Source organism: Ambystoma mexicanum, chromosome 7q, assembly GCF_040938575.1.
Source record: "Ambystoma mexicanum isolate Mex_15411 chromosome 7q, UKY_AmexF1_1, whole genome shotgun sequence".
NCBI lineage: Eukaryota > Metazoa > Chordata > Amphibia > Caudata > Ambystomatidae > Ambystoma > Ambystoma mexicanum.
The window spans coordinates 840,212,461-840,240,189 of NC_090941.1; the positions used below are offsets into that span (position 1 = coordinate 840,212,461).

At 46.1% G+C, this 27,729-nt stretch overlaps 1 protein-coding gene across 2 annotated transcripts in view; it reads right to left on the minus strand.

Moving 5' to 3' along the window:
- AMOTL1 (angiomotin like 1) overlaps nucleotides 1-27,729 on the minus strand; it is a 1,007,056-nt gene that overhangs the window by 93,251 nt on the left and 886,076 nt on the right. For both annotated transcript variants that reach the window (XM_069639243.1, XM_069639245.1), the window contains one exon: nucleotides 18,887-19,036. In XM_069639243.1, coding sequence (XP_069495344.1) covers nucleotides 18,887-19,036 — 150 coding nt within the window. The remainder of the gene's footprint in view (nucleotides 1-18,886; nucleotides 19,037-27,729) is intronic.

Below are 27,729 nucleotides of genomic sequence, written 5' to 3' on the forward strand. Positions count from 1 at the left end.
GCAGTTACAAAGAAAATAAAAGAAACTGCCTTCAATTTAGTGTTTACTTAGTGTTGTTTTGGGCCATTTAAACTTTAACCGGCAGGATAAGGGGGTGCTTAGCTTCACCACGGTTATCCTCATCAGATTCGTTTAGCGCACATAGCAGTACAGTGATGAGCCACATGCGGGAGAGTCGCATGAAAGAGACCAATGCTGGAGAACAGGCGTTCCAAGTAAATTACTTATTCTGGAAATAGCTCACACAGGCAAACAGGAACGCTTGTCCAATCCTGGATTCATCAGCCAAATTCCTTTCAATGCAGCAGAACTTGGTGAGGGTGTGAGTAGACCTCCACGGACATGCCCCAGAAGATGTCCGACAACGGCATTGCTGCCAGTAGAGAGTAGATGAGACTGCTCTTGTGGAATGTGTCCAGGGCTGAATCAGATGTGGCATGTTAGCAAGAAATAGCAGAAAGAGGTAGAAGAAGAAAGCTACCTGGAAATGGAAGCCTTAGCCAGTAGTAACAGGCCCAAAGGCAAACAAGACTGACGATATTGAAAAGGCTTGGTCTGATCAACACTGCCCTCATGACATCAAGGTAATGGAGAGAGCATTCAGCAGGGTTAGTTGGCGAGCTGAAGAAAACAGGCGTGACCAAAGGCTTGTTGCAATGTAGAGGATGGTATCTTGGGCATAAACATAGGATTGATCCAAAAGAGGACCATGTCTTTGTGGAAAATGATGTAAGGCGGTTTTGAGGAGAGTGCCTGAATATCACCTACTCTCCTGGTTGAGGTGAGCCACCAGAAATGCAGTCTTCCATGAGAAACGTGATAGTGGCCTTCTGCATTGGCTCCAATGGGGCATTCTAGCAATCTGAGCAAAACAGAGTTCCCAAGAATGGCTAGGCTTGTGTATAGGGGGAAAGGTCCGAAACAGTCGCTTCATAAATTCTTTCATTGGTCTATGTGACCACAGCAAAGGCGCTACTAATGTGTTTGTGAAGTTGGAAATGGCAGCCAAGTGAACTTTGATAGAAGAAAGAGCAAGGCCACTGGTTGCCAGTGAGAGCAAGTATGGCAGTATCTGCTGCAGCTGGATTTTAAGGGGATCCATCCTGTGGCTTGAATATCAAACGTTAACCTTTCACATGTTTTGTTCTAACAGGAGATAGTAGACGGAGCGTGTGCCCTGGCGAGGGTATCTGTGCACTCATGGGACATGTCTATATGGTCAAATTCCAGGGATGAAGGTGCCAGGCCATGAAGTTGCACAAGGACGGGTCGTGGTGGAGGACTTCATCCTTGTTTTTGGAAAGAAGGTTGTGTACCAGCAGAAGCTTGAAGGATGGGGCGATGATAGATCTGGAAGCACTGAGAACCAGAACTATCTCGGCCACGCCGGTGCCACAAGGGCAAGTCTGCATGGTTGCTGTGTGGCTGAATCTTGGTAGGAATGGAAATAGCAGAAAAGTATACAGGACCATCCCGCTCCACGGAAATGTGAAGGCATCCCCCAGGCTGGCTAGATGAGGGAACCTACTTGTGAACAAATCGCATTTGAAATTGTTCCTTTTGGCCAATAGTTCCACCTCCAGCATTCTCCAGGTTTCGGAAAGTACTTCCAATTGGCTCTGAAGGAGCTCCCATTTGTGGGAAGAGCAGAGTGCCGTGCTGAGGGAGTCAGCCACAGAGTTGTATATGCCTGGAAGGTGAAAATGGGACAAACTTTGCTTGAGCCAGAATCTATTGCATAGTGACTATTTCTCAGAGGAGAGGAGAAGATTGGAGATCTTGTATCGCCTTGCTTTGAGATGTAGGACATTGTGGTTATATTGCCCTTAAACACCCATGCCATCTTACCATGCAGATGGGGAAGTAAAGTCTTGTGGGCCCATCTGGATTCTTTGTCAGTTCTCCAGAGTGAGTGAGTACCTTTTTCTACACTCACTCATTCTTTTACTCTATCTTTGGGATCATTTTGTGGTATCGGTCTGACTTTTGCAGCACACAGCATTCTCTGTGAAGTGTTGCTGGGAGCCCTTTGGGCGTGCCTTTTATTTTCAGTTATTTTCCTTGTGGGAACACATGTTCCTAGGGGCAGGGGATGTTTAGTATCCATCTTCTATGTAAGTGCTGAGGGGTTACACTGTACCCCCTTTCTCATTGCTCCTGTAACTTTTTGGTTACAGTAACAAGCCAATCTGAATGGCTGGTGGCAGTGGCTTCATCCTACCTACTTTTGTGCAATTTGTACTCCCAGGATGTACTCACAGCTGCGGTAGCGCACTGAAGAGTCACTATTGACCCAAAATGGTCACAATGTTCTTTTCTCGCCAATTCAAGATGGCTTGTCCTTGCTTGGTCCTTCTTCCACCATGCAGGGTGGGGGATGGGCTTTGTTTGACTTTTGTCTTCGGTGGGTTTCCATGGAAAAGCCCGCCAATGCACCAGTATCTGTGAGGACTGGAAACAAGGGGGGACTCAAACTCTGCTGTTCTTTGTTTTATGCTCTGCCTGTCTGAAAACACTTCCAACTTGGAGACTGGTTGTCTTGTAAAGACAGCCTCCATCCACAGTTTGAATGGTGCATGGGTGCTGATTGGCTAGGTTCCTGCATAAGAGGCATGAATACAAGCTGAACACTGAAATTGAAGAATCGACGAGGAGAAAGAGGAGAGATGCCGCAGCCACTTCCAGGCGACCGGAGGTGCCTTCAAAGTAATCGCTGCTGTCCGACCCCTTCTTCCAAGCGCCAGGAGAGCCCCGAAAAGGACTACTCTCTCCCTTAGAGTGGTGAGTCCAATCAGTCACAAAATGACCTGCATTTCGAGCCATCCCACGATCTGTGACCTTCACCAGCTGCAAACCGCCAACACCCTGGGACCTTTGGCCATTGTGCAGTGCATCGCTTTCCCTAGATCGAATCCTCCCAATACATTGGTGGACTCTTTCCGGACCTCCAGAGGCAAGATTCCACTCCTTGAAGCCCCTCACCAGTGTTCTGGACCGAAAATGCGAGGCAAATCAACCGGGCAGTAACCATTCTTCACTGGTGAAATACCAGAACCATAAAGAATCATTTGCCTGGAGCCTCTTCACTCGACTGCTGCTGTGCGATCCATTCCAGTGTCCCTTCTTCCGTCTGCCTAAGAATCCAGTGAACGGGTCTGCTGCATCACGGGGCATCTTGCTGCATCCTCTTTTTCCATGTGTAAGGTACTGTGAGGCTCTTGGTAGAGTCTACCTAGAGTTGCTTTGCTGCTCCTGTGTTACTGCTGATTCGTGTGTTTGGAAGTTCACCCATCCACGATCGCCCAGAACTAATGCCTGTGTGCCTTCAGGGAGCCGTCTTCCGCGAGGTCACTGAACATTTCCCCCTACAAAGAGTGCTACTTACTTGCTGCTACTGAAGACTTCCTCTGGAACGTCTGACTTTCTACAGCTTCTGCCTTGCTTGTTTGTCCTCCAACCTGACCCTGAGACACTCATAATTAGATGGGGTTGTACTACTAAAGCCCAAGACCTCTGTAAAATTATAACAAGTATTTACCTGCTTTATGTTGGTCTGGTTTCATTTCTTCTTACATGAAACAGATATTCTCAAAGTTATTACAAAAGTGTTTACTTGCCTTTGAATTGCTTACTGCCATTCTACCGGTATTACAAAAGTAATTTACTTACTGTAAAGATTACATCAGCTGTCCTAAGTTACTCATTGTGTGTTATAGTACGTACCTTTCTGAAGAATCACCTTTACCTTAGTGTACATACAAAATAAACCATTATTTTTATATAACGTTTAGTGTGTCAGTGTTTCTTTGGCCTATGTGTATACTCTAAGTTCTTTGTACCTCCCTCCAGCACTTCCTCCCTCTAAGATAAGTCTGGCTGCTCAGCCTTTGCTACCAACAAAACGTGTGTGGTTCAGGCCTAAACTAAGAGTTGAAGCCCTGTGTCCCAAGTGTGAGTTTCCTCAAGTCCTACCGAACTCGCCAACACTGATCTATCCTCCACACATATTCTTTTCAGTTTACAAGTGGAACAAGTCTTGAAATTGATCTTTTTGGCATTTGAATCAATCATGAGGAGGTGAAGGGACACTTTATGTTCCCAGTATGGCAGCACAAAATGAGTGCTGGAACTTCAAAACCCCATAGTAGTAAAGTACTTATCTACAGCTTTCAAATAATGTGAAAGGTAAATCTGAATGACCGAATGATGAAGATTCTTGAAGAACATGTTGAATGAAGTGAGAACTTTAAAAAGGACTCCCAACTCAAAATGAACAGTAAAGAATCTGGAGATGGCATTTAGAGTGTATCTAAGGGAGGCACTGCTTATTGTTGGCTAAAGGGTAAACTAGGAATGATTTTCTTTTTGTAGCTTTCTTCCCATAGACTTCTATGGAACACCATATTTTTGGCTCTGTTTTGATTGCTGCCCTGGCTTTTTGGAGGTATATAAAACCTTCTACTTTACTTTCCTTGCTTTGTGCTAATTTTTATGGGTATCTGATCAGTCCTTAAGACTATCAGTACTGGGAGACTAGGTTTCCCTTTGTGGATTTCTTATATTTTTAAAGGTGCACACATCATCTTAAAGTGAGGTGCGGTTAGGATACTTTTTATCCTTCCAACTTCTTGTTTTGTAGCTTTCTGGATATAAATACAGTTTGTACACGAGGGGTTGGTAGAAGCAAATACCTTTCTGCCATGTGTTTTACTTTTTACTCATGCATTTTACAACATAATGCCATATAATCTAAAAAGTGAGCACCATGAGATTTTCGCCTGTCCCTTGGCCATATTGTCCTTCGGTCTTCTTGCTGCCTTCTTGCGTCCTAATATGGATAGCCCTTTCCTGGGCAAAGCCTCAGCATTCCCAGGCAAAGTGGTGGTCTGTCTTTGTGTGGCCAGATGTGGGGGCTTGGACTGTCTGGTGCCAGTCCACATACGTGTCACTGATTGTCTGCTGCTGGGCAGAATGTTTGCTCAATGTCTGTTCATGATTTGCCAATTCCAGCCAGTTTGAATGGTGCAGATCCTTACCATTGGTGGACCTGGCGGCGACTCCAGTCCAAATCCTCGATAAAAGGAGGAATCTTGCAGCCATTAGACTGATCAGTATTCGAGCCCTGACCCCTATGAAGATGTGCAGCCCACTGAAGACCCAAGAACGGCTGTTGCAGCTGACAGCATTGCCTCGAGCCAAGTCCGGGTGAAGTCCTGTTCCTCTTTTCGATTTCAAGAAGACCCTAGTCTGTCCTTTGATCCCTCGACCGGTGGAAACAGCCAGTCCCAACCCCTGCTTGAGGATCCGTGCCTGCTGAGTCTTCGGAAGTGCCCCTGGACCACCCTGTGGTCAGACCAGCTCTCCCTCAGGCTACCTTGCTACAACCGCCACCGTTCCGGGGGCATGCTTGGAACTTGGAGGATCTTCATCATGTGCCACAAGATGCCTGCTCCTGCGTTTTCAGTCTTATCTCAAGGAAGCAGTTCAGGGCATGCTCCTTTGTTCCCCAACAGAGGTTCACTTGATCGTGGCACTCTGGTTGAATCCAATCTTCTTTACTCCCTTGAGGACTCCTTAGGTCACTTGCTCCACAGAAGTCTTCATTTCGTTTCAAGGATGACCAGATTGTAAGTCGCTGGAACCATAATACAGGTACCGCAACCAACCAAAACTAAATCCTGTGCCCAAAAAGGACCTCTCCACCCCAGATCCTTGGGCTTCCTCGACTGGGCAATACACAGACATACCTGGTCCAAACGGATTACGGAACCCCTGAATTGATCGCTCGGAAAATCAGAGTAGGGGGGGGGGTACGTTTACATACCCGTTCATACCCCTCCTCTCCGCCGTAGGGTTACATGGGTGTAAGGTCCTGGCCCCAACTCAAGTCAATGGTGGTCTGGGTGTTCTCTTGTGTGGTAGGTCTGGGAGAGACACTTACCTGCATTTTTCAGAACTTTTGGAACATTATATCGAAACCACTGGCATTGTCGAATCCAAGAGTTAACCTACGTGAACAGTATCTTGTATAACGGGTGACTTTAGGGTATTAGGTACTATTCCCTCTCAGGGCTGTACTTACCAAGAGTTAGGGATCTAATTATATGTTTGCTCATAAGTGTTTGGCTATATTTGTCTACTCTGTGTTTACAAGTGTTGATTATAAACTGGGTTTTTACCTCTTCACTCACTTTACTGCACATAGTTACTGAAAGGCTTGTTTATGCTAACTATTGCGTAAATGTCCTTAAGGTTAACGTGTAAGGGTTGCATTTAGAACCCTCATTTGTAGATACATGTATTTGATAATAGATGTCTGATAACACTTACCTGAAGGTTTCATTTCTTAGTGTGTTTTTTAAAGGCCCAAGAAATAATTGTATATTATTGTACTTCTCTGTCTAACTGGAATTCTTGGAGCACTCTACGCGTGTCTCATTGTAGCCCTAGATCACGCTCACACCCCACCTGAGTCTAAGCCTTACCATTCTGCTACGTACCTTGATTGGGTTTGGCTAGATGTCAGTGTCTTTCCTGTTCATCAAAAATGATTGGCCTTCACAAAATCCATCCCCTGGGTTCATTTTGGAGATCTATTTTAACAGGGTAAATGACACAAAACCACACTAAGAGAACACTAAAATAAAGGCAGTTTATTTTATTTTCAACAAAACTGCTTCATATTACTGAGGTTTCACAATCGGACTATGGGATATATTCAAACAGCTTGTGAATCTATTAAATATCTGGAGAAACATACTAAACCCAATTAGTGGATGGAAGGTAGAGTTTGAGCATGAACACCCATCAAACTCACTGCCGACACACTGAACACGTGTCACACAATCACATCCAGCTCCCAGTGTGATGATCCTTCCGATGGCGTCACTTCTCCCAGGAGTGAGGCCCTTTCCATGAGTCTAGGGTGGTGAGGCCGCTAACTGATAGCCCCCCTAGGTGTGGTAACATGCGTGAGGTACCTCATGGAGAGGACAGGAGTCTGAGGCGAGGCCTTGTAATACCCCAACCCCACAAGCCAATAATAACACCAGATCTTTCTGGGGGTGGCTGGAGGGGGGAGAATTCTCCTTCCATGATGGACCCTAATTACTCTTTCATCATGAGACCCCAAAGCTTATCAACCTGTGAGGAGTTCTTCTGACTACTGTACTATTACCCTATCCTTTCTTATAAGTCTATTGTTCATACTGTTGTCCGGAAGCCTAAGCAAGAGCGGTTAGCTAATTCTAGCCTTTTTATTAACAGTGCTTCGAATCATGGACCAATATGGACTGGAAAGAAGAGCAGTGACGAAAATGTGTTGAATGTTAAACAGACTGAGATAAAGAAGAGCACAAGAACATTAAAGGGAAGCGTGAAGAGTGCTTCTATAACCCATGCCAATCAAATGGAGTTCACGCTGGGGAGGTCCAAGCTATATATAATAAAGACTGAAAAGGGATAAGGGAGTGAAGTGGGATACCGAAGGGTGTATCAATATGCAGATTGAGAAATCAGCAAGCTGGAATGCTGTGACAGAACCTGAGGGTTTGCAACTGGGCTCCCTGAACCTGTAATGAAGTATTGGAAAGACGTTGTGAAGTGGATAGACGAGACACGTGGAGAGCGTCTCACCTGTCAGCAGGGAGCCGGAAAAGCAAAAGGAGAAAGACAAGGAGGTGGTGGTGGAACTTGTAGTGGGCGGAACGTTTGGTCTGACAACTGTACCGAGACCGCCAAACCTTGCCAAACGCAGAGCGGCATAGGCGAGTGGATGGAAAGCATTCAGTACAGGGGTAGTTGTGCGACTTGCAATGGTTGGACAGGTGAGTCCAGATCGAGTGCTCAGACCACCAAAAGAAAAGGGACGCAAAATCAAGCAGGCCTATTGTGGAAGAAGAAAGAAGTCGTCAACAGTATAGAAATGGTCCCAGGCAGAACCGGTGAAGAATTCCCAAGGAGACAGTTGCTAGGAAATGTTGAAAGTCCAGTAGGGGACTGGGGGAAGCGTGAGAGAGTAGTAGTAGAAGAACGACGAAGAATAAGTCATTTTGTGAAACAACTGCTGGGGCAGTTTCATGAGATTGTGGAGTTGAAGAAATATTTTTTTTAAACCTTTATTTTTGGGTTTTTCAACTTAATACAAACATTCTCACCCACATTAGGGTGTATTTAACTGTGCGCCAATCTCACCCCAGCCCCCTACCTCCCCTCTCCACTCCACTTCACCTCACGTTTCAATGCCTACATGGGTTTATTCTACACCTCTCAGTTTCACACTTTCGAGGAGTTAAATCGATAGATTAGGCTGGTTACGAGTTTGTGCTCTGCATTCATTGGGTGATTGATGGAGAAGGAGGGGTTTCCTCGGCTTCGTTAATCAGGAATAATACCACTGAGCCCCAGATGTCTGGTGGGCGTGCGTGTAGGGGCAGCAGTTTAACAAAGTCCGTCTCCACGTCCTGGCAGTAGAGGATGTCTTTGCGCCAATTGGAGACTGTGGGGGGTCCTAGACCCCAAGACATGGCGACTCTCCTGCGGGCTAGTGTCAGTAACAGTCCTGCAAGTTTTCTTTTTTTTTTAAATGTGTTTATTTTAAACAGACAGGTTATAACAATACAAAGCTTGATCAATCGTGACATGTGGCATGAAAACAATACAGTTGGTCGGCCCTTCCCTCCCTTCCCCCGGGTCTTAAGGTCCCTCTGCCCGTCCCTGCTGGGGATCACCATCTTGTAGAATTCTCCTGGCTAGTTGGGGCTTGTACGTCAGGGCCAGAAAGTTCTGGTCAAAGTCTAAGACCGGGCCCCAAATGTTGTTAAAGCGGTGTAGGTGGCCTGCCCCTGCAGCCGTCAACCTCTCAGCGATCAGGATGTCCCAGACTTTTACCCACCAGAAGGGCATAAGAGGGCCTTCTGCCGTTTTCCAAGTGCGGGCTATCACATTTCTGCCCGCCAGTAAGCATTGGGATAGTAGTCTGGATTTTTGGGTCCGGACCTTGGGTAGGTTCCGGGGATCGGAGCACCAAGAAGAATGGGTTTGGGGTCTTGGGGCAGCCGCACCCGAGTAATGTCTGCAATCGTCGCTATGCATCGTTTCCAAAAGGTTTGGGCCGGACCACCACATGTGAAAAAAGGACCCTATTTGGCTGCATTGTCTCCAGCATTTCCGGTCAAGTGTGGGATTCATATGGTGAAGTCTTAGGGGAGGGTAATACCAGCGGAGGAGGATCTTGTAGGCACATTCTCTGTTTGTGATGCAGGATGAGGAGGTGTGGGCCCGGGACCAAATGTCAACCCATAGCTGGTCCTCGATTGGGTGGCCCAGGTCCGCTTCCCATTGGGCCACATACCGGGTCTTGGAGATTAAAAAGTCATTTAGGAGGCGTTTGTATAGAGTAGAGATTCTCCCTCGGACTGGGAGCTCATTGATGGTCAGTTCAATAGCTGTGGGGGTGCGAGTAGCTGCCTGGCGGGTCTGTGGGTGAGAGCACCAGTGGCGCAACTGGATGTATGTGAACCTGTCCTGTTCCCGAAGTTGAAAGAGCTCTTTACATCGCTCAAATGTACAGGGTTGTCCCCCTTCGAAGAGTTGTCCCAGGGTCTCCAGGCCTCCCGCGATCCAGGACCCAAAGTTCCGGGTGGACAGACCGGGTGAGAAAGTTGGGTTCATAAACACTGGGGAGCAGGGGCTGAGTCCCACCGGGGTCTTCTTTTGTTTCAGCGCTTTGTCCCAGACAGAGATGGTATGTTTGGTGGTCGCCAGGAGTTCCCACCACCGTCGGCGTTCCGGAGGAGGGATGTGTGGGAGAAAGCGTAGCGGGAGTGGCAGCTGCGCCTGTTCGAGTTCCACCCATCTGGGGCGGTTGGTGAGTATCTGTCATGATTGAATGTGGGCCAGCTGGGCTGCCATCTGGTATTTCTGTAAATCTGGGACTCCGAGGCCACCGAGCTTTGTGTTGCCTAGCATCGTGGTCCTAGGGATTCTGGCTTTCTGCCCTGCAAGTTTTCTTATTGGCGGCGAGAGCAGTCTCGTCATCCCCAGCCGAGCCGCTGTCGAGATGGGTTGTATCTGCTCTCCCACGATTGCAGCTGTCGTCTCCAAGACTTGATTCCAGAATGGGGTCAGCTTGGGGCAGTCCCATGCAGGGTGGACAAAATCGGCCCTAGGGGTCCCACATCTTTCACATTTTGAGGAAGACTCGGGATGGTGTTTGTTCGCCTTCGCCGGTGTGAAGTAGGTTTGATGGAGGTAATTCAAATGGATCAGTTTAAAGCGTGAGTTGAGAGCTATCTTTTGTGTTTGTCTCAGGATGAATTTCCAGTCTTCTTCTGGGATGGTTATTTGCAGGGACTTTTCCCATCTTGCTTTTACGCGGGTGTTGGTAGGGGTTGTGTCGGTAATGATGGATCTGTAGATTTGCGATACTAGTGTACCTTCTCTCTGTGCCTGGTTTACGTTATGGAGAAGTTGCCAGGTCGGAGGTTGTCATGGAAAGGTGGGCAAAAGTGTTTGTAGGGTATATCTGGTTCTGAAATAGATGAATGTGTCGAGGGCGGTGTCGCCGCCTCTCAGTTTTGCTTGCTGGGGGGGTCATGAAACCGTCCTCGGTGAAGAGCTCGCCCAGGGTGTTTATGTGTAGCTTCTCGACCCATTGGTGGTAGACCTTCTCGGACGTCAGCTGGATTCCTGCTATAAATTTAACGGGAAGGAGGGGTGAGTATCGTGTTTGCACTGCGTACTTTTGGGCGATTCTCTTCCAAATCTTGTATGTAGAAAGCACTATGTTCATGGTATTATTGGGGACCGGGATTTGGCTGATGATGACTGCTCTTAGCAGATATGGTGTCGCCAGGGCATGCTCCATTTGTACATGAGGTCTAATCATTTGCGTAGAATACCAAAAACTGAGGAATTGTGCCTGTGCCGCCCAAAAGTATTTCTCTAGGTCTAGGAGGGCCAGCCCTCCGCTTGACACCGGGAGGGTCAGTGTTTAGTGTGCAACTCTGGCTGGTTTGCCCGCCCATAGCAGCTCGAGGACCATGCTTTTCAGTCTCTTTAAAAAGGATTGTGGTAGCAAGATAGGGATGTTGGTGAAGAAGTACAAAAGCTTCGGCAGGATCACCATCTTAACTAGAGAGGCTCTTCCCCACAAGGTTAGCTGCAGTGTCTTCCATTGCGAAACTTTTTCTTGTAAGGTTTTCGCCACTTCTTCGTAGTTGTCTCGAAATACGTCTTGATAGCTTAACGACATCTGTATCCCCAGGTAGCGAACTCGGGATGTTTCCCATGTGAACTGGAAGTCGTCGACAAATGGCTTGGTAGCCGGAGTCAGTGGAAATATGATGGATTTTATCTGAATAATTTTTAACCCAGAAATTGCTCCGAATTTGATCACTTCTCTCATGACTGGGTTAAAGTTTTCTGTGGGGTCGCATATGAACAAAGCCATGTCGTCTGCATTCAGGGATATGATTAGCTTGTGTGGGCGTATGTTGAGCCCCCTGAGGGTTTGTTGTTCTCGTAGATTGGAGGCCAGTGGCTCCATTATCAAAGCAAATATTAGGGCAGAAAGTAGGCATCCCTTTGCAGCTCCATGGGGGCTGACTTTGCTGTACCCACGATGATACTGGCATGAGCTTTAGTGTATAATAGAGATATCAGCCTGATGAAGAGGGCTCCCAACCCCATCCTGGTGAGCACTGCAAATAGAAACGGCCATTCCACTGAATTGAATGCCTTCTCGGCGTCGAGTAGAACAGCGATTGCCTGTTGGGAGGGGGTCTAGAGCTTCGATGATGCCAAATAGCCTTCCGATTCCGAAGGTCGTGTTGCATCCGGGAATGAATCCAGCTTGGTCTGCTAGCACCAGAATGGGCATCAGTGGCATCAACCTGTTTGTGAGCACCTTTGCAAGGATTTTGTTGTCAAGGTTGAGCAGGGAGATGTGGCGGTATGATGCACATTCCTCTGGTGGTTTGCCGGGTTTATGTAGGAGGACTATGTTGGCTTCGCAGGTGGACTCAGGGAGGGATCCCTTTTTCAATGCTTCCTCGTAAACTTCAGCTAGGCGGGGGGCCAGGGTGTTTGCAAATGCCTTGTAGAATTCTCCTGTCAGGCCATCTGGGCCGGGGGCTTTGGAATTTGGGAGGGTTTTGATGGCCTCGATGATCTATTCTGGCGTGATATGTTCATTGAGGGGTTCTCATAGCTGCCTTTCCACCCAGTATAGTTCTGTGTTTTCAAGGTACTCTTGCAGAGCGTCTGAGTTCTGGTTGTGTCTAGAGCTATATAGTTCCTGGGAGAAGAGCCTGAATTCTTCTGCAATTCCCTCGTCGGTGTGTATTAACACGCCTTGTTTGGAACGTATTCCTTCTATTGGTGTTAGTTTTCTGTCAGCTTTAATCAAATTTGCTAGGAGGGCACCGGGGTTTTAGCCTCTGCTGTATTGGTGGACTTGTCCGCTGCGGTTCAGGAACTTTATTTTGCGGTCTGCTGCAGCGCTGAACTTTTGTAGTTCTTCTTTTAGGGCTGCCTCTGAACCTGGGTCATTCGTGGTTGTGCATTTAAGTTCAAGGTGTTTAAGTTGCTCTTCGCTGGCAGTTAACTCCCGCCTGATAAGTTTGAGGATGCCGTTTCTTTGGCAAGGCAGATTCCTCTGGTAAAGCACTTTAGTGTTTCCCAAATCGTGCTTGTTGCGGAGACAGACCCCCCATGTTGGAGTCTAGGAATGTAGAGATCTCCTCCCTTATTTCGGATGCAAATATTTGGTCCTGCATGGAGCCTGCTTTAAAGCGCCAGCGCTGTACAGGGGGTTTAAAGCTGGATGAGCTGTAGCTAAGGATCACTGGCGAGTGGTCGGAGAAAGTTTTCGGTAGGATTTGGCATGGACCACATACCATCGGGCCATTTGCTGAGATAAATAGGTAATCAATCCTGAAACTCGTGTTGTGCACTGCCGAGTGGAAGGTATAGCCTCGTTGATCTCAGTTTTTTTCTCTCCATGCATTTATGAGGTCGAAGGCTCTACAGATTTCCCTTATTTGGAGGCTGGTTTTGGAGTTGGGTTGTGGCGTGGTCCGCGATCTGTCTCTCGCTGAGTCTAGTGTTGTGTTCATGTCGCCTCCCCAGACTATGGTTGTCGGGTCTTGGGGGCGGAGAGGTGGGTCAGTACCCAGTCAAAGTTGTTGGCTCCGTCTACATTGGGCCCATAGGAGTTGAAGATGATTTTTTGGCCCGCCACGATGCCGCATACTAGAAGTGATCTGCCCTCAGAGTCTTTCTCTGTGTGAACTATCCGAAAGTTGATTCTTCTGTTAATTAGGATTGCGACCCCTCTGGAGTAAGACTAGTATGAGGCGAAATACCTGTGGCAGCCCCAGCTCCGAGCCCAGAGGTGGTCTTTTCCAGGGAGTAGATGCGTTTCTTGGATCATGCCACGTCGATCTCATGCCTTTTCAAGTATTGTAGGATCCTCCTGGTTTTAGAAGGGAGGTTGCCTCCTCTTATGTTCCATGTTGCAACTTTGAATTGAGTGGTTTAATGTGTATGTTTACTGTGATTTTGCTTACATTGTTTGGAGGGGTTGTATCATGTCCTGACCTAGAGCTTTGGCAGATATCTGGAAGGTTCTCTGATGGTCGGTGCAGTAGCAGTATTGGTGGCTGGTGGATTGGAGGATGTTGAACAAGTGGTGCGTTTCCCTCCCTCTTTTCCTGATTCCTTCCTATCACGGGCAACCCCCAACTTGCCCATTTGTGAACTAGAACAGGAGGCGGTTCCTGGTGCGGCCAGGCCGTCGACTGAAGACCCACCCATTCACAAAAATCTGTTGAACGAACAAATGCTGTGCTAGGGGCACTGGGGGCTTCCCAAGTATCCCAGCCCCGTATTTTTACATTTCGTGTTTGTTCCGGTGAATTCGATGTCAGTAGCTAATTTGTTTCCCGTCCCTGACCTCCTCCGATTATGGTGGATACCTGTGGTTTCTCTCCCTCTGTGATAGGGGTTGATTGGGATTCTGATCTGGGCAGCCCATCTGGTGTAAGAAAGCATTCGCCGCCTCTGGTGATTGGAAAAAGTGGACCCTCCCGCCATGCTGCACTCTAAGCCGTGCCGGGAAGAGCATTGAGTAAGCCATTTGGTTATCTCTGAGCCTTTGTCTAATATTGGCGAAGGATCTTCTCTGCGATTGGACCGCGGGGGAGAAGTCAGGGTAGAAGTGGATTTTGTCCCCTTCGTGGAGGAGATCCCCTTTCTCTCTGGCCAGTCGGAGGATGGTGTTGCGGTCTCTATAGTTAAGTAGTTTCGCGATAATTGATCTGGGTGGCGTGCCAAGGGCAGGTCTGGAGGATGGAATTCTGTGTGCGCTCTCTACGATGAACAAGTGAGATAGGGCTTCCCGGCTGAAGAGGGATATACAAAGCGACTCTACGTAGTCTTCCATTTTCATCAGTAGCTGGTGTTCTCTCACTCCGATGATTCGGATATTGTTTCTTCTCGAGCGGCCCTCCAAATCCTCGCACTTGGCTATGGTTGTTTTCATTTGCGCTTCTAGTTGGGACACTTTACCCGATAGGGTTGTTGCGCCATCGTCTAGGTTAGACACCCGTTGATCCACTTCGTTCAAGCTTTCTGTGTGAGTGTCCATGCCGTGCTGTAGGAGGGCCACTTTAGATGGGAGGCCGGCCATTTTATTGTTCAGACTACCTATGCCCACTTTCAGCTCTAGTAGGAGTTCTTTGATTTCGGAAGGGCTGCTCACCGTCTCCATTAAGTGGGAGCAACCAGATGTGGGCTCTTGATCCTCTTGTAGCCGGGGGGCTTTCGGAGTTGTGCCACTTTCAAAATTTAGTTTTCTCTGGGATTTATCTGATTTTCCCATTGTGTCTATGGGGTTAGTGAGGGCTCTGGGTTGCAATTTATCTCTCACCGTGCCTTGGTCTCTTCGCTGAGTTCCCAATGAGGAGGAGTGGCTCGTGTCACTCTGTGGAGGGCAGAGGGGAGGGGGGGTCGCGAGATGAAGCGGCCTCTTTGCGGAATGCGACCTGGACCCGTTTAACAAAGCCTCCGCTGTATCACTTTCTCTGCTTTCCAGGTGAGGGGGTGAATCTGGTACTAGCAGGGTTGAGGAGTGCTCCCACTGTTCTTTCCCCTGGGGGGGGGGTATCCCTCGATGGAGTTTCTCTCCCTGTGCAGTATGGTATGTCCGGAGCTTTTGGTAGCAACAGGCGTGCTGATGCTTCGCGCCTCGCGTGATGTTTTTAAGTGGGAGTCTGCCTCTGTGGTTATGGGGCTAGGGTGGACCCTGTTGGGGGGGGGGGGCGTGGGTTTCTCCCACCACCCCCTCTGCCAAGGGCAATGGTCTTTTAGTGCTGGGTCTTGTTGCCTTTCTTTGGAGTGGTGTGGCCGGGGAGGGGCCCGCCACGCAGCGCTTACTCTGGTGACCCTCTTGTGCTGGTCTATGCTCTGGGGGGTTGGGGGGGGGGGGAGACCTAGCGTGTATATATGCTTTCTGAACCACGCTCCCCCCCTCTCCCCCTGTACCTTAGTCAAATGACTGGCTTCTGGGCACCTCTCCTCCAATGCTGTCGCCGTCGGGTTGAAAATGTCCCGGAGCTGTGCTGCTGTTACGAGGGCTCCAGGGCATCGAGGAGGCCCGAGCCCGTGCTTCAGGCGTGGCCGAGCAGAAGTATGAGGCTCCGGTAATGCGGAGCGGGGGGACAGCCCACCGCTCACCTCGTCGCTCCTCTCCCCAGTGTGGCGCGTATGGCTGGCACCCATACCGGAGTTGCTCTATGGATCCGTCTGGGATGGGGGGGCAGAGGGGGTCCTCTCCGCGCCCACCGGCAGCCGCTGCTTTCCCTCCGCTCTCGTCTATGCCGCAGCCTCCGCGACCAGATGTGGACGCGAGACCCAGGTCGTCTGGGCCTCGCTCGCTGAGGGGGTTGCCTTGTGTGGCCTGGCGGCTTGCGAGGCTCACCTGGGTTTTTTGGCCTCAATGCCAGGCGGGTCGTTTAGGGGCACGGGGGGCCCCGATTCCTCCCCAAATTTCGCAGGATGACAGCCGGGCAGATGGGAGGCCAGAGGTAACGGCTGGGTTAGACACTGATGTACCGGGTACAGCAGGATTATGTAGGATTAATACGGGGCTGAGAGGGAGCTTAGACCCAGGCGGCCATCTTGGTTGGTCCTCTCGCGCCCTCTCCAGTTGAAGAAAGATAGAAGGCTCGGGGAGCCTCTACTTCATCCCAGTCCGGGACATTGAAAAGATATCGATAATCTGAGAGGAAAGAGTAACCCTTGGGGGGGAGCTACAAGATTGAATGAACAGGATGTTAGAAGAACCTGAACGGCCTAAGAGAAATTACTGGGAGACTAGGAGAAGGAAGTAATTCTCCTAGATACCTCACAGCTCCGGACAAAGAAGAGACTTTTACTTTTGAAACCTTTGAACATTTTACTTTGAGAGACTTGAGAGAGAAAGGAATTCATTCTCCTGGGTCGTGGAGAGACACTTACGTTTGCCCTTGTGTTTTAGTGGTAGGGATAGGTGAGGAGTTTGACCAGGATGGAACTTTTGATTTGGACATCACTGACATCCTGACTCACCAGAGTTTAGTTTGTTTAGGTAGGGAAACCACCTTAGATTGGGATAGACAGGTTTGATTTTCTTATGTTAATAAAAGTCTATAGCCAAAAACATGCCTCTGTTTGGTCCGCCTCTTCACTCTATGTCGCCGCACCAGGAACCAACAGACTAAAACACCCCAGCAACACTCAGCATTCTACTCTGCATCATGCAGGCATGTTCCTCACTTACATCATCATCACTCATTCATAGGATGCAACACCTCACTCATAATGTGATTAACCATTTGCAAAAAATTGAGAATGCAGCCAACAGTCTTCTCTCCAGACTCTGTCCCTTCAATCATATTTATCCTGCACTTGCAAGCTGATGTGGCTCCAACAAAGGACTATATTTAAGGTCCTGCGGTGAATGATTAGCTTTAACAATTCAAGTAACATAACGTCTTTTGGGAGTCAGACACAAATCAGGTTACCTTGCAAGAAAGCCTTCTACATGGTGAGGGTGACGATTTAAGATCATGGAGGCGGTGCATGCTGGAGAGACAGGTATATTGCATTGCAGAGGTGGCTTGGGATATGTGGTACGTTATTATCTGGAGGCGAGATGGTGTTCTATGAAGTGATGATGTGTTATTGGGCTACTGATGACATTGCCTTTAGAATAAGGACTAAAATGTGGAGCTAAAATCTATACACAATCTAGATGTATAACACAAAGTGGAAACTAAAATATTATACATTGTGTCATGGTGCATTGAAATATTATTTCTGCAATCATAAGTAGTATACTCCCTGCACAAATACGGACTTACACCCAGCAAGGCCAAATGAGGCACTTTGTATCCCACAAAAGATCAGCGTTAAGTCAATCCTTTAGGGATTCTCCAAGCATCTATTTTTTTCAATGTCAGTAAGAGATCATTGGCTGATGTCATTAGGTGACAAAACTGACTTTCAAATGTAACCCAATAGAAAATATCTATCATTGACCATATACAAATGAGAGTGGGAGGGGAAAGACTGCAATAGCAGGATCAACAGGCACAGAAGTATATGGGGTATATATAGCATTAACAGGGATATACACTTCTTGGTGAAACTAAAAGAAATCTCAATCTTTTACTCTACAGCTTTGTTGCTGTAATGAAGCGAAGTAAGCATTTGCTCTTAGGGTGGTTCACACAATGGAAGACCGTCTAAATATGAAAAATGCTTACAAGAAAAAAAGATTGCTATAAATAGCCCTTGCTAGGGATAACAGGCATAATGTTAAATATTTATAGGATGGAAAAATATGCTAATTTACGGGGAGATGACCTGAGCTAAAAAAGCCAACCTTCCTCAAGATCTTCATGCACACATTTTCTTTAAAAGATCTTCACTAGTTCGAACACAGTGGAGGTGCATACAAAACCTTTTTTAAAGTCTGAATTGTCAAAGAGCCTCAAAAGCGCTCTCCTTTACCAAACGACCCTTCGTAGCGAAGGAAAAATACACTTGCATAGTCCATAACACATACTTATTTGTGCCCTTTTCTAAGGATTAGAATATTGGTTGCCTAGGGGGAAAGACGCACATACTGCATGCCGCAGGGGATATCAAGTTTTAGTCTTTGGTTTCCATTTACAGACCATTGAAATTGGTCTCTGATATGCAGAAAGCAACAAACACATTGACACATACACACACCCTGCTGCTTATATTTTGTTAGTGCCCAAATCAGGAAATGCACACAAACATACCCCTTTCACCCCCCCGCCTCCCCTCAAAATTCCTCTGTTTCTTATACAATGTCAGTGCATAGATCAGGCCAGAAACACAGATTTGGTTACCCTGGATCTGAGCACAGACCTCTCTGAGCATATACACAAGGTAGACATTTTCCTTTTATAACAAAACTATTATTTGTATGCACTTCTTGCAGGAACAGTTATGTTTTATATTATTATGAAAAAGATCTCCGCAAATTCCCAGTACCTGGAAAATATGGTGAACAGTAACTGCATTGTTGACAAACTTTCTATGAGAAGTCTGTTAATTTCAGGATACCTCAAATATAAAATTAAACACCAATCTTCATGAAATTTCAAAATTTTAACAGGTGCCCATTGGATGTGCAAAAGTATAAGGACTATTAGCAAACTGCAAGGGAAGGGGGGGAAAAGTAACTTGCCAGGTTTACATTCAATGTAACAGTAACTAAACAGCAGCTCTATAAACACTCAATCTCAATGCTGTTTTTCCAGTTTTTCATAGTCTGGTGGTGTATTCATTAGATAGGAGCAAGGCTCACCTGCTGCATTCTTAGAGACTCCAGCTCTCTTTCTAGCCTGGTGCGAAGCCGCCGCTCCAGCTGCTCACGTTTCTCGCCTGCTGCCTGAAGCTGTGTCAGTGCCTGCTGCAACTTCTCAACCTTCTCCACATAGACTTGTTTCTTCTGTAGCTAAAAGGAAATAACCACATTTTAAGATCTTACAAAAATGTGTTTTTAGCTGTCTGGTGAACAATGGAACTGTGTATAGTAAGTGTCAGGGAAATTTAAGCTAAGAAGCCCATTATCTATTTCAGAATGTAGACAGATCGACTATAGTGTATTCATACACTTTGTTTAACCTAGTGGGGAAAATCAATAAATACATTCCCTGAAAAGTGTGCTGTTAAAAACTGTACTACCAGCATATAACCTTATTGTGTGGCCAATGGTTTAGCAAGCCAAGTCTCACCTCAGACATGGGGTCAACCCACATTTCGCACGCTTAAATGCCACCAGGACTGACTCCGAGCTTCGTCCTTTTGAGGTTGATAAATTGAGTGCCATTGAGTTGGGTAATAACTATAATGAAAGAGGTAAGAAGCGGGAGGAATCCAGCATGAAGTATTACATAAAATGTGATGATATAATATAGGCACTAAAGTGTAAGGTCCTGTCAAAGGCAAGGCACAACTAGTTGGCTGCATGGATCGCTACATTACGCCGACAAGCAAATCAAGATTGCATATGTACTGCTTGGTGGGTGCAGCAAAACATTACATAACCTAGGATCCTCAAATTCATTGCTCTTTCCAGGCATGAATTTGAGCAAGATGGGAGCGAGTTAGTTAGGGCTGGCACGTCAGCGCACCAAATCATAAAACTCAGCTGGGTTTTCAGAATTACGAAAAAACATATGCAAATAATGTTCACTGAAACTCATAATATGTACATTTATCTATCTATCTATCTATCTATCCATCTATCTAATTGTATCTATTGCGCCACTAACCTGAAGGCCTCAGGGCGCTCACAGGTGAATCATGTGAAAGACAGTCTAAGAGTGGTCAGAGGAGAAGACCCTAGAAGCAAACCACATATTTAAGAAAACAAAAAAAAGCATTTGAGGGAGGCTTGTTAGGGAATAAAATGGGCCAGTTAGTGATCAACCGCATTCGGCATCAAACACAAATGTTTTTAGGTTCTTCTTAACGAGGACTGTAGAGTCACTGTCAGCCAAATATTTGGGGAGGGCATTCCCATAAGGAGGGTGCCCAGGAATTGAAGCTGGGACCACCGATTTTCTTAAAGGCATGGTCTAGTAAAATGTTTTATTGTCCCTATGGGTCGGCCATGTTTTTTTAAGCCTAAGTGGCTCGATTTTAGAAAACTTTCCTATGGACCTTACCCAAGTTTTCGTCCATTAAACACACGCGAAAACAAGCTCCAGGGAGCCGCCATTTTCTAATAATCCTATCTTTTCCCCGATCGCCCTGGCTGACCTGCTTTTGCGGCACTAAATCAATTCCCCCGCCCCTGAGCCTGCCATCAGCAGACTCGTACCGCCCATTTCCCAACGCCAAAGCACGTCTCGTGTCAACATTCGCTGCACTTCAGCTAATGACGTGTCGCCATGGAAATGGCAGGATGCCTCTTTCCTCAATAAGTATAAACAGACCGTTTCACAACACACAGCAGCAGATTTTCGATTCCATTCCTCTCACTGTGTTACTTTGAGTATTCTGTGACTCGTTTCAGTGCTCTGGTCAGCTACCTTCGCCGCTTGTAGCCCGTGTGAACAGATACCAGTAAGACAGCTATAAATTATTTTAGTTTGTTTAACACACAATGGCTACAATAATGCCCTATATGTACGAGCCCGAGTATGCCGAGGAGGAACTACTGGAAAGGGAAGCATGCGAAAACGATGGGGATTCGGACGGCAGTTGGCAGGACGAATCAACAGATGAAGAGCATGGGCCTAGTCGAATGGACGGCGTCTCCACCTGGTGCACATGCAATCGGTGCAAGCTAATGCCAACTGAGGACGAGAACTGCTGCTGCCGAGAAAACTCGGGATGCCTGGCCTACATTTCGGAAGGCAAGCCACGACCGCAATGCATCACCGAGCTGCCAGACTTCAGGGCAGCCTGCCTCACACGGACTGTGTTGAGAATAATGTTGGTGCTTATACACGAACTTCGCGCAACTGTTCGTCCTCGTAATCCGAGTAACGAGTAAGTATACTCTGCTTATCATGCCACTCCTATTTCATGTTCTTCTACTATATCCAAAATTACATCTACATATCATTGTAACGCATGCAAGTCGTTCAATAGTGTGCATTGTCTAGATAGCATTTGTCCGTGCAGAATGCCATTAGTTACAAGAATTGTCATTGACAACAAACGTTTATTAAACTTATCTTGGTCATTTAAAAACAGTTTGTTTCATTCCTTTTCACAGGTGGTACAGGCTGGTGGCCTATCGTTCCTTTACATGGTGGCTCCACGGGAGGCTTGGACACCGCGTTCGAAGAGTGATACCTGCCTGTGCCGTTCGTGCCATTAGAGAAACGTTCCCGAGTGACAGCGGACAGTACAGGGGATTTTCTCTCGCTGTGCTGCAACCTGACCTGTATAATCTTTAAAGTCTTGTATTTTTGTGTCATGAAAATAAGATACAAAATAAAACACCACATATATTTTAACAACGGTTGTTTCGATTTTTTTTTAATGAATCAAGTGTGTCTCCATTCAAGGATGGACGTCAGACATCTGTGCTCCGAATGGGTGAAGGTCTGGTCGCTGTGAAGCAGGGTGGTCACTATCTATCTAAGCTAACATAACATATTCTCGATAATGCATGCACTAAATAACACTTGTTCAAAGTCTTTCAGTGGGTTATGTCTCTATAAAAGTCACACATATGTCTATACTAACAATTACCATTGGATTTTACAGGCCTTAGGGTCTTGACCACTATAATACACCGGTTGAAGTGTGGGTGTGTGCTCACAAGAATCTCCGGTATGTGGCATTTGTTATGGATAAGCAACGATATACTGATATAAAGGCGGTTCGCGCCAGTGGATGCGCGCTGGCATGGGGGGCTGTCAGGGGCGCGAAAGGCCAAGGTGCTAAACTACATGTACACTTCAAAAAGTATCCCACGCCAAGGGGCCATCGGTCACATGGCCTCCTCAGACCCCGTGTCTCCAGCCAGGCCTCCCCTTGAAGCAGGCCGCCCCCCTGCAATCCACATAAGTGTGTCTCCATTCAGCAGTCTTCCTGTGCCTTATCTGCACGCCCCAGGCCCATCCATCCCACCCCCCTCTATCAAAGGCGGTTCGCGCCGGTGGATGCGCGCTGGCATGGGGGGCTGTCAGGGGCGCGAAAGGCCAAGGTGCCAAACTACATGTACACTTCAAAAGGTGTCCTACGCCAAGGGGCCATCGGTCACATGGCCTCCTCAGACCCTGTGTCTCCAGCCAGGCCTCCCCTTGAAGCAGGCCGCCCCCCCTAAGACCACGACATACATACGTCATTCATTGACAAACACACCCCTGTTTCTAATACTTTATAAACCACTTGGTATGTCTCATGAGAACCTCTTTGTGCTTTGCAAGTCAACTCCTGAACATGTTACCTGGCAACCACTGAGATCTACGCTAACCTGCTCGTCGTCGTGCTATCCGTGAACTTCTGTAACCGCTTAGAGCAAGCCCATCAGTGTGCTACCTGTGGCCACCCACCTATTCTCCTGCAACATACTGCTCTGCTTGCTGAATCCAACTGTTTGTTGGTCAAGGTAAGGCCATGTATCCTAGTCATATTTCGCAGATTTTTAAATTTCTATCTATTTGCGAGTTGAGTACACAATAGTGCTAGGTTCATTGGTCTCATTGCTATTGACTTGAGTTTCCATTGCCATGCTATCAATAGATCTATTTATTTTCATCTGTGTCTATTGTCATCGAATTGCACCCTTCGGGGGTCCAGTCTATAATGTAGGCATGTTTCCTTCTCGTGCAATACAGAACATCCAAGGGATTTGTCACATGTTCAGTTTTTAGTCACATCATTTATACATTTCTGCAACTTATGCAAATACTAAGCCGCACATAATGAACTGGTATAGTTCCTGCGACCAAAACAAACCTTGCATTGATCATTGTATGATTCATTTACTTTTGTTTCAAATCTTTATTCTTGAAGATTGTATAATAATGTCGATATTTACTTTTCAGATTTGTCAACAATGCCTGCCTGTTCGATTAGCAGTTGCCCTTCGAAGACCCATGCTAAATCTGAAGGCACTACAATGCATGTATTCCCGAAAACTGTTGATCGAATAAGAGAATGGGTCAGACATTGCGGGTATCCACTGGATGAGCTGGAAAGTAGAGTCCAACAAGTCTTACAGGACAAGAGGGGTGATCGATACCGCATCTGCAGCCGGCACTTTTCCTTGGACATGTACACAACATCTTGGGTAACAAAGAAGAATAAACGGCGAACGACACGGAAATTGCTCGAAAACGCTATTCCCACTCTATTCGTCCACATTCCGCCACCGGTGAGTCAAGTGTCCGGATTTAGCTTTAGGCCTTGCGGTAGTGTGTAGATATCCGAACGGATGAATTGATATTGTAGGTGTTCTATCCCTTGTAATAATTTTGATATTGATATGAGTGTATAGTTTTTTGAATAATGACATTTACCAATATATTCTTTTTCGATTTCATAACCCACAAACGCAATGTATATATATGGGAACAGGGAACTGTGCTGTATTGAGCCTTTTACAAGTATTCTGTCGCCTTACATGGCTATTTTTAATATTGGCTTTTCATTATCAATCATTAATTTACCTTTACAACTTCCTGACTACCCCTTGAATCTGAAGCAAGAACATTCTACATCCTTGACGTGGTCGCAGTTATCAACCACTTCTAGCGCATATCAGGTAATCTTACTAGGCTAATCCGCTACAGACCTGTTTTATGCATGTCAAGTAATATTTTTATTTTATCGTGTAATCATTTTACCGAATGTTTGGTTAGTGCTTTCCAATTGATATACACCTTAGTTATCGTCCACTGGTGTTTGTTTTCAGTTATAATTAGTGTTATCCATACTAATGCAAGTACTGTCTTTCAGGGAGATGCTGAAGCGTCCGCCACATCTACAACATTTCTAGATGTTGAACAGCTGGAGGTATGGATACTGACAGCTCCATCGAGCGTCATCATCAGAGCTGGAATTCTTGTCGTTTGATTGTTCTACACAATGTTTCATTCGTGGTTAGCCGTTGATATGTACCTGTGCTGTCGACCCCAGGTGTGTGTTATGTTTTCACTATTGTAATCCTCACTAATGCAAGTACTATGTTTCAGGCAGTTGATGGAGCGTCAACCCCTGCACTTGATGCAGAGCCTGACATTCAAGTAATTCCAGGGGAAGTGGAAGCGGGACCATGCGTATACGAATCGGCGCAACAGCTTTCGGAAGTGCGCACTACATTTGCAACACCCATAGATATTCTTCAGCAGCACGAGGTATGGATAATGACAACTCCATCATGCGTGATCATATAACGTGATTCCATTTGCTATACTTTCTTCCCTAGTGCTGTGTTTCAGGGAGACGACGAAGCTTCCACTACAATCACAACATCCAATTTAGATGATGCAGATGTAAATAAATCGGAGAAATAAGTCGATGAAATGTGATCATATTTAGATTTTCCTTGATTCTTTTGGACAATGTATCATTTGCGGTTATCTCTTTATATGTACCTGTGCGTTCGACCCCAAGTGTGTGTTATGTTTCCAATATTGAAAACCATACTAATCCAAGTACTGTGTTTCAGGGAGACGACGGAGTTTCCACCACAATCACAACATCTCATTTAGATGATGCAGATGTAAAGGAATCATTGAAATAAGTCGATGAAATGTGATCGTATTTGGATTTTCCTGGATTCTTTTGGACAATGCATCATTTGTGGTCATCGCTTTATATGTACCTGTGCCGTCGACCCCAAGTGTGTGTTGTGTTTCCAATATTGAAAAGCATACTAATGCAAGTACTGTGTTTCAGGGAGATGCGGATGCCTCCTCTCCAATACAACCATTCATGGCAGTCCATGCACAGCCAGAGGTATGGATACTGACAGTTCCATCAAAATAGATCATCACTGGTCGAATACTTGTCGTTTGATTGTTTTACACAATGTTTAAATCGTGTTTGGCTATTGAGATGTACCTGTGTGTTCGTCCTCACGTGTGTTTTATGCTAACAATATTTTGATACATAGTAATGAAAGTACTATGTTTCAGGGAGACGATGGAGCCTCATTCCGTGCTGTCTATGCGGATACAGAAAATATAGTCGTTGCAGCGCAAGAGGAAGGGATGACATGCAGAAACGAATCGGAGCTACAGCGTGCAGATGTTGAAGGTCGAGTCAAAAAAGTTGCAAAGAAAAAAAAACAAAAAAAGGTTAGTTACAAACAGTTCATAACTTTAAAAAAATGTTTGTGCTGGGGACTATTTTATGTTTTTTTCCAGTCAATTCTACTACACTCCATCTTGTGTTTAAACTGAACATCCCTTTTCCAATCTCTCCTCCAGTTACCCGTGGGTGTCAGAACTATACACACACAGACAGTGAAGCGAATGAGAGATGTGACTTGCCAGACCGTGTAAACTACGGAGGAACTATTAATTGAGGCGGGGCGTGTTCAGGCTTGAGATGCTCATGTCCAATGGCCAGAACATGAATTAACTGTGTTTGGAGACTACAGCAAAGTTGCATTGGACCATAGCTACAGTGCGACCGCACCACCACAAGAAGATGTTATTGAATGTATTGAAGATAGCTCTGAAGTAGTTGCAGATCAATTTACACAATCTACACCCGCCAAAAATTTGCCACCAAAAAACCTGTCAACATTGTTGTGTTCTCCCATCAATGTTGAAGTAATAGATGTCGAAATGACAGAGAATGAACCAGCCGCAGCATCCATAGACGCATCAGAACTTGATATCAGCGATATTACTTTCCAATGTGTTGAAATCTCCACAACGTCACAGGCCGAAACAACGTTGACGCAGGATGACAGTCTAACGAAAGAGAGCAAATACATTGTGTTCGACAGTTGTTTGATGGAAATTATAAGTATGCTGAAATGTGTGCATTCCATTAGAGGGAAAGTATGTGGGAAGCCATTGATTAATGTGACTCGTCAAATAAAAGGCAGTAACGTCAAAATAAATGCCGCCTGTAGATTAAATCATAGGTTCTCATGGTCTGCACAACCGATGCTGGGGAAACTGCCAGCAGGCAATCTACTGTGTGCAGCTGCATCACTTTTTAGTGGCTCCAGTTTTAGAAAGTTAGAGGCTTTCTTTCAGTTTGTGGGACTCCATTTCATTTCTAAAGCGCTGTACTACATATACCAACGTGATTATCTGTTTCCGGCCATTAATGATGCTTGGAAAATTGAACAATTGTCTCTAGCAAGTACATTCGAAGGCAAATGATTCAGGCTAGCCGGCGATGGACAGTGCGACAGCCCTGGATTTTCTGCCAAGTACTGCACCTACCACTTTCAGGACATGGATAGTAAGAAAAATGTGAGTTCGGTGGTCGTGCAGGTAACACAATGTACATCGTCAGTGGCCATGGAGAAACTACGATTTATAAAATCAGTGGAATATCTACAATCAAGGGGAATGCACATCGACCTCATAGCCACGGATAGACACGTTTCAATTGCCAAGACAATGAGAGAGCAGTTCCCACATATTAAACATCAATTTGACGTATGGCATCTTGCTAAATCAATCAATAAGAAAATCTCGGCTGCAGGGAAAAAAAAAGGCTTTGAAAGTATTTTGCAGTGGTCACATTCTATCACCAACCATCTTTGGTGGAGCTCAAAAACTTGTGAGGGGTCAGTGGAAATACTACTTGAAAAATGGCGGTCACTGATGCACCACTGTACCAACGTTCACCGCTGGACAGCAAATGAACATTTCCACCAATGTGAACATGGCCCTTTGTCCCCAGAGGAGGCACGGAAGAAGAAGTGGTTGATTCCATCTTCACCGACACACAAAGCCATTGAGAAGATTGTTTTCGCCAAAACTCTATTATCAAGAGATTTGAGAGGACTGACAGAATTCTGTCACACAGGAGATTTGGAGGTGTTCCACAATATGTGCCTAAAGTACAGGCCAAAGCGCTTGCATTTTAGCTTTCGGGGCATGAAACATCGCACTCTACTAGCGGTCTTGGCCCATAACAGCAATGTCGGACGTGAACAATCTTGGACTAGGGGTAAAGTAAGAATGACTCTCTACACTAAGGTGTTTTCAAAACGAAGTAAGCAATGGGTGATCAAACCAGTCTATGATGAAATGCAGTTCGTCTTTGTGAAAGGCCTTATTGTTGCTGTGTTAGAGAAGCACAGATATGGAATTTTGGATGTTTCTGTGCAGAGCAGTGATCCATTGCCACCGAACATTGCGACTGTGCCATGCCCACCCGAAGCACAGCTGATTGTGAAGTACAAATCCCGGTTTAAATAATTGCAATACGATTGTCTTTTTGTAAATAAATGTTATTGTACAGTGTACCTGTAAACCTAACGCTTACCTTCACCATCATGGGTGGCGAACAAGCTGGGTGTCATCTTTGAATTCTCTCTATTCACCTCACATATGTGTATGTATATATTTTTCTCATGTCTCATCTCATGTAAATGTAAATGCTGCGCACTGTTAACGGAGGGGAGGTTTGCGTATTGCAAATAATAAAACAAACAAACAAACAAACAATAAATCTCACTTTTAACTCAACTCCTGTGGTACTTTA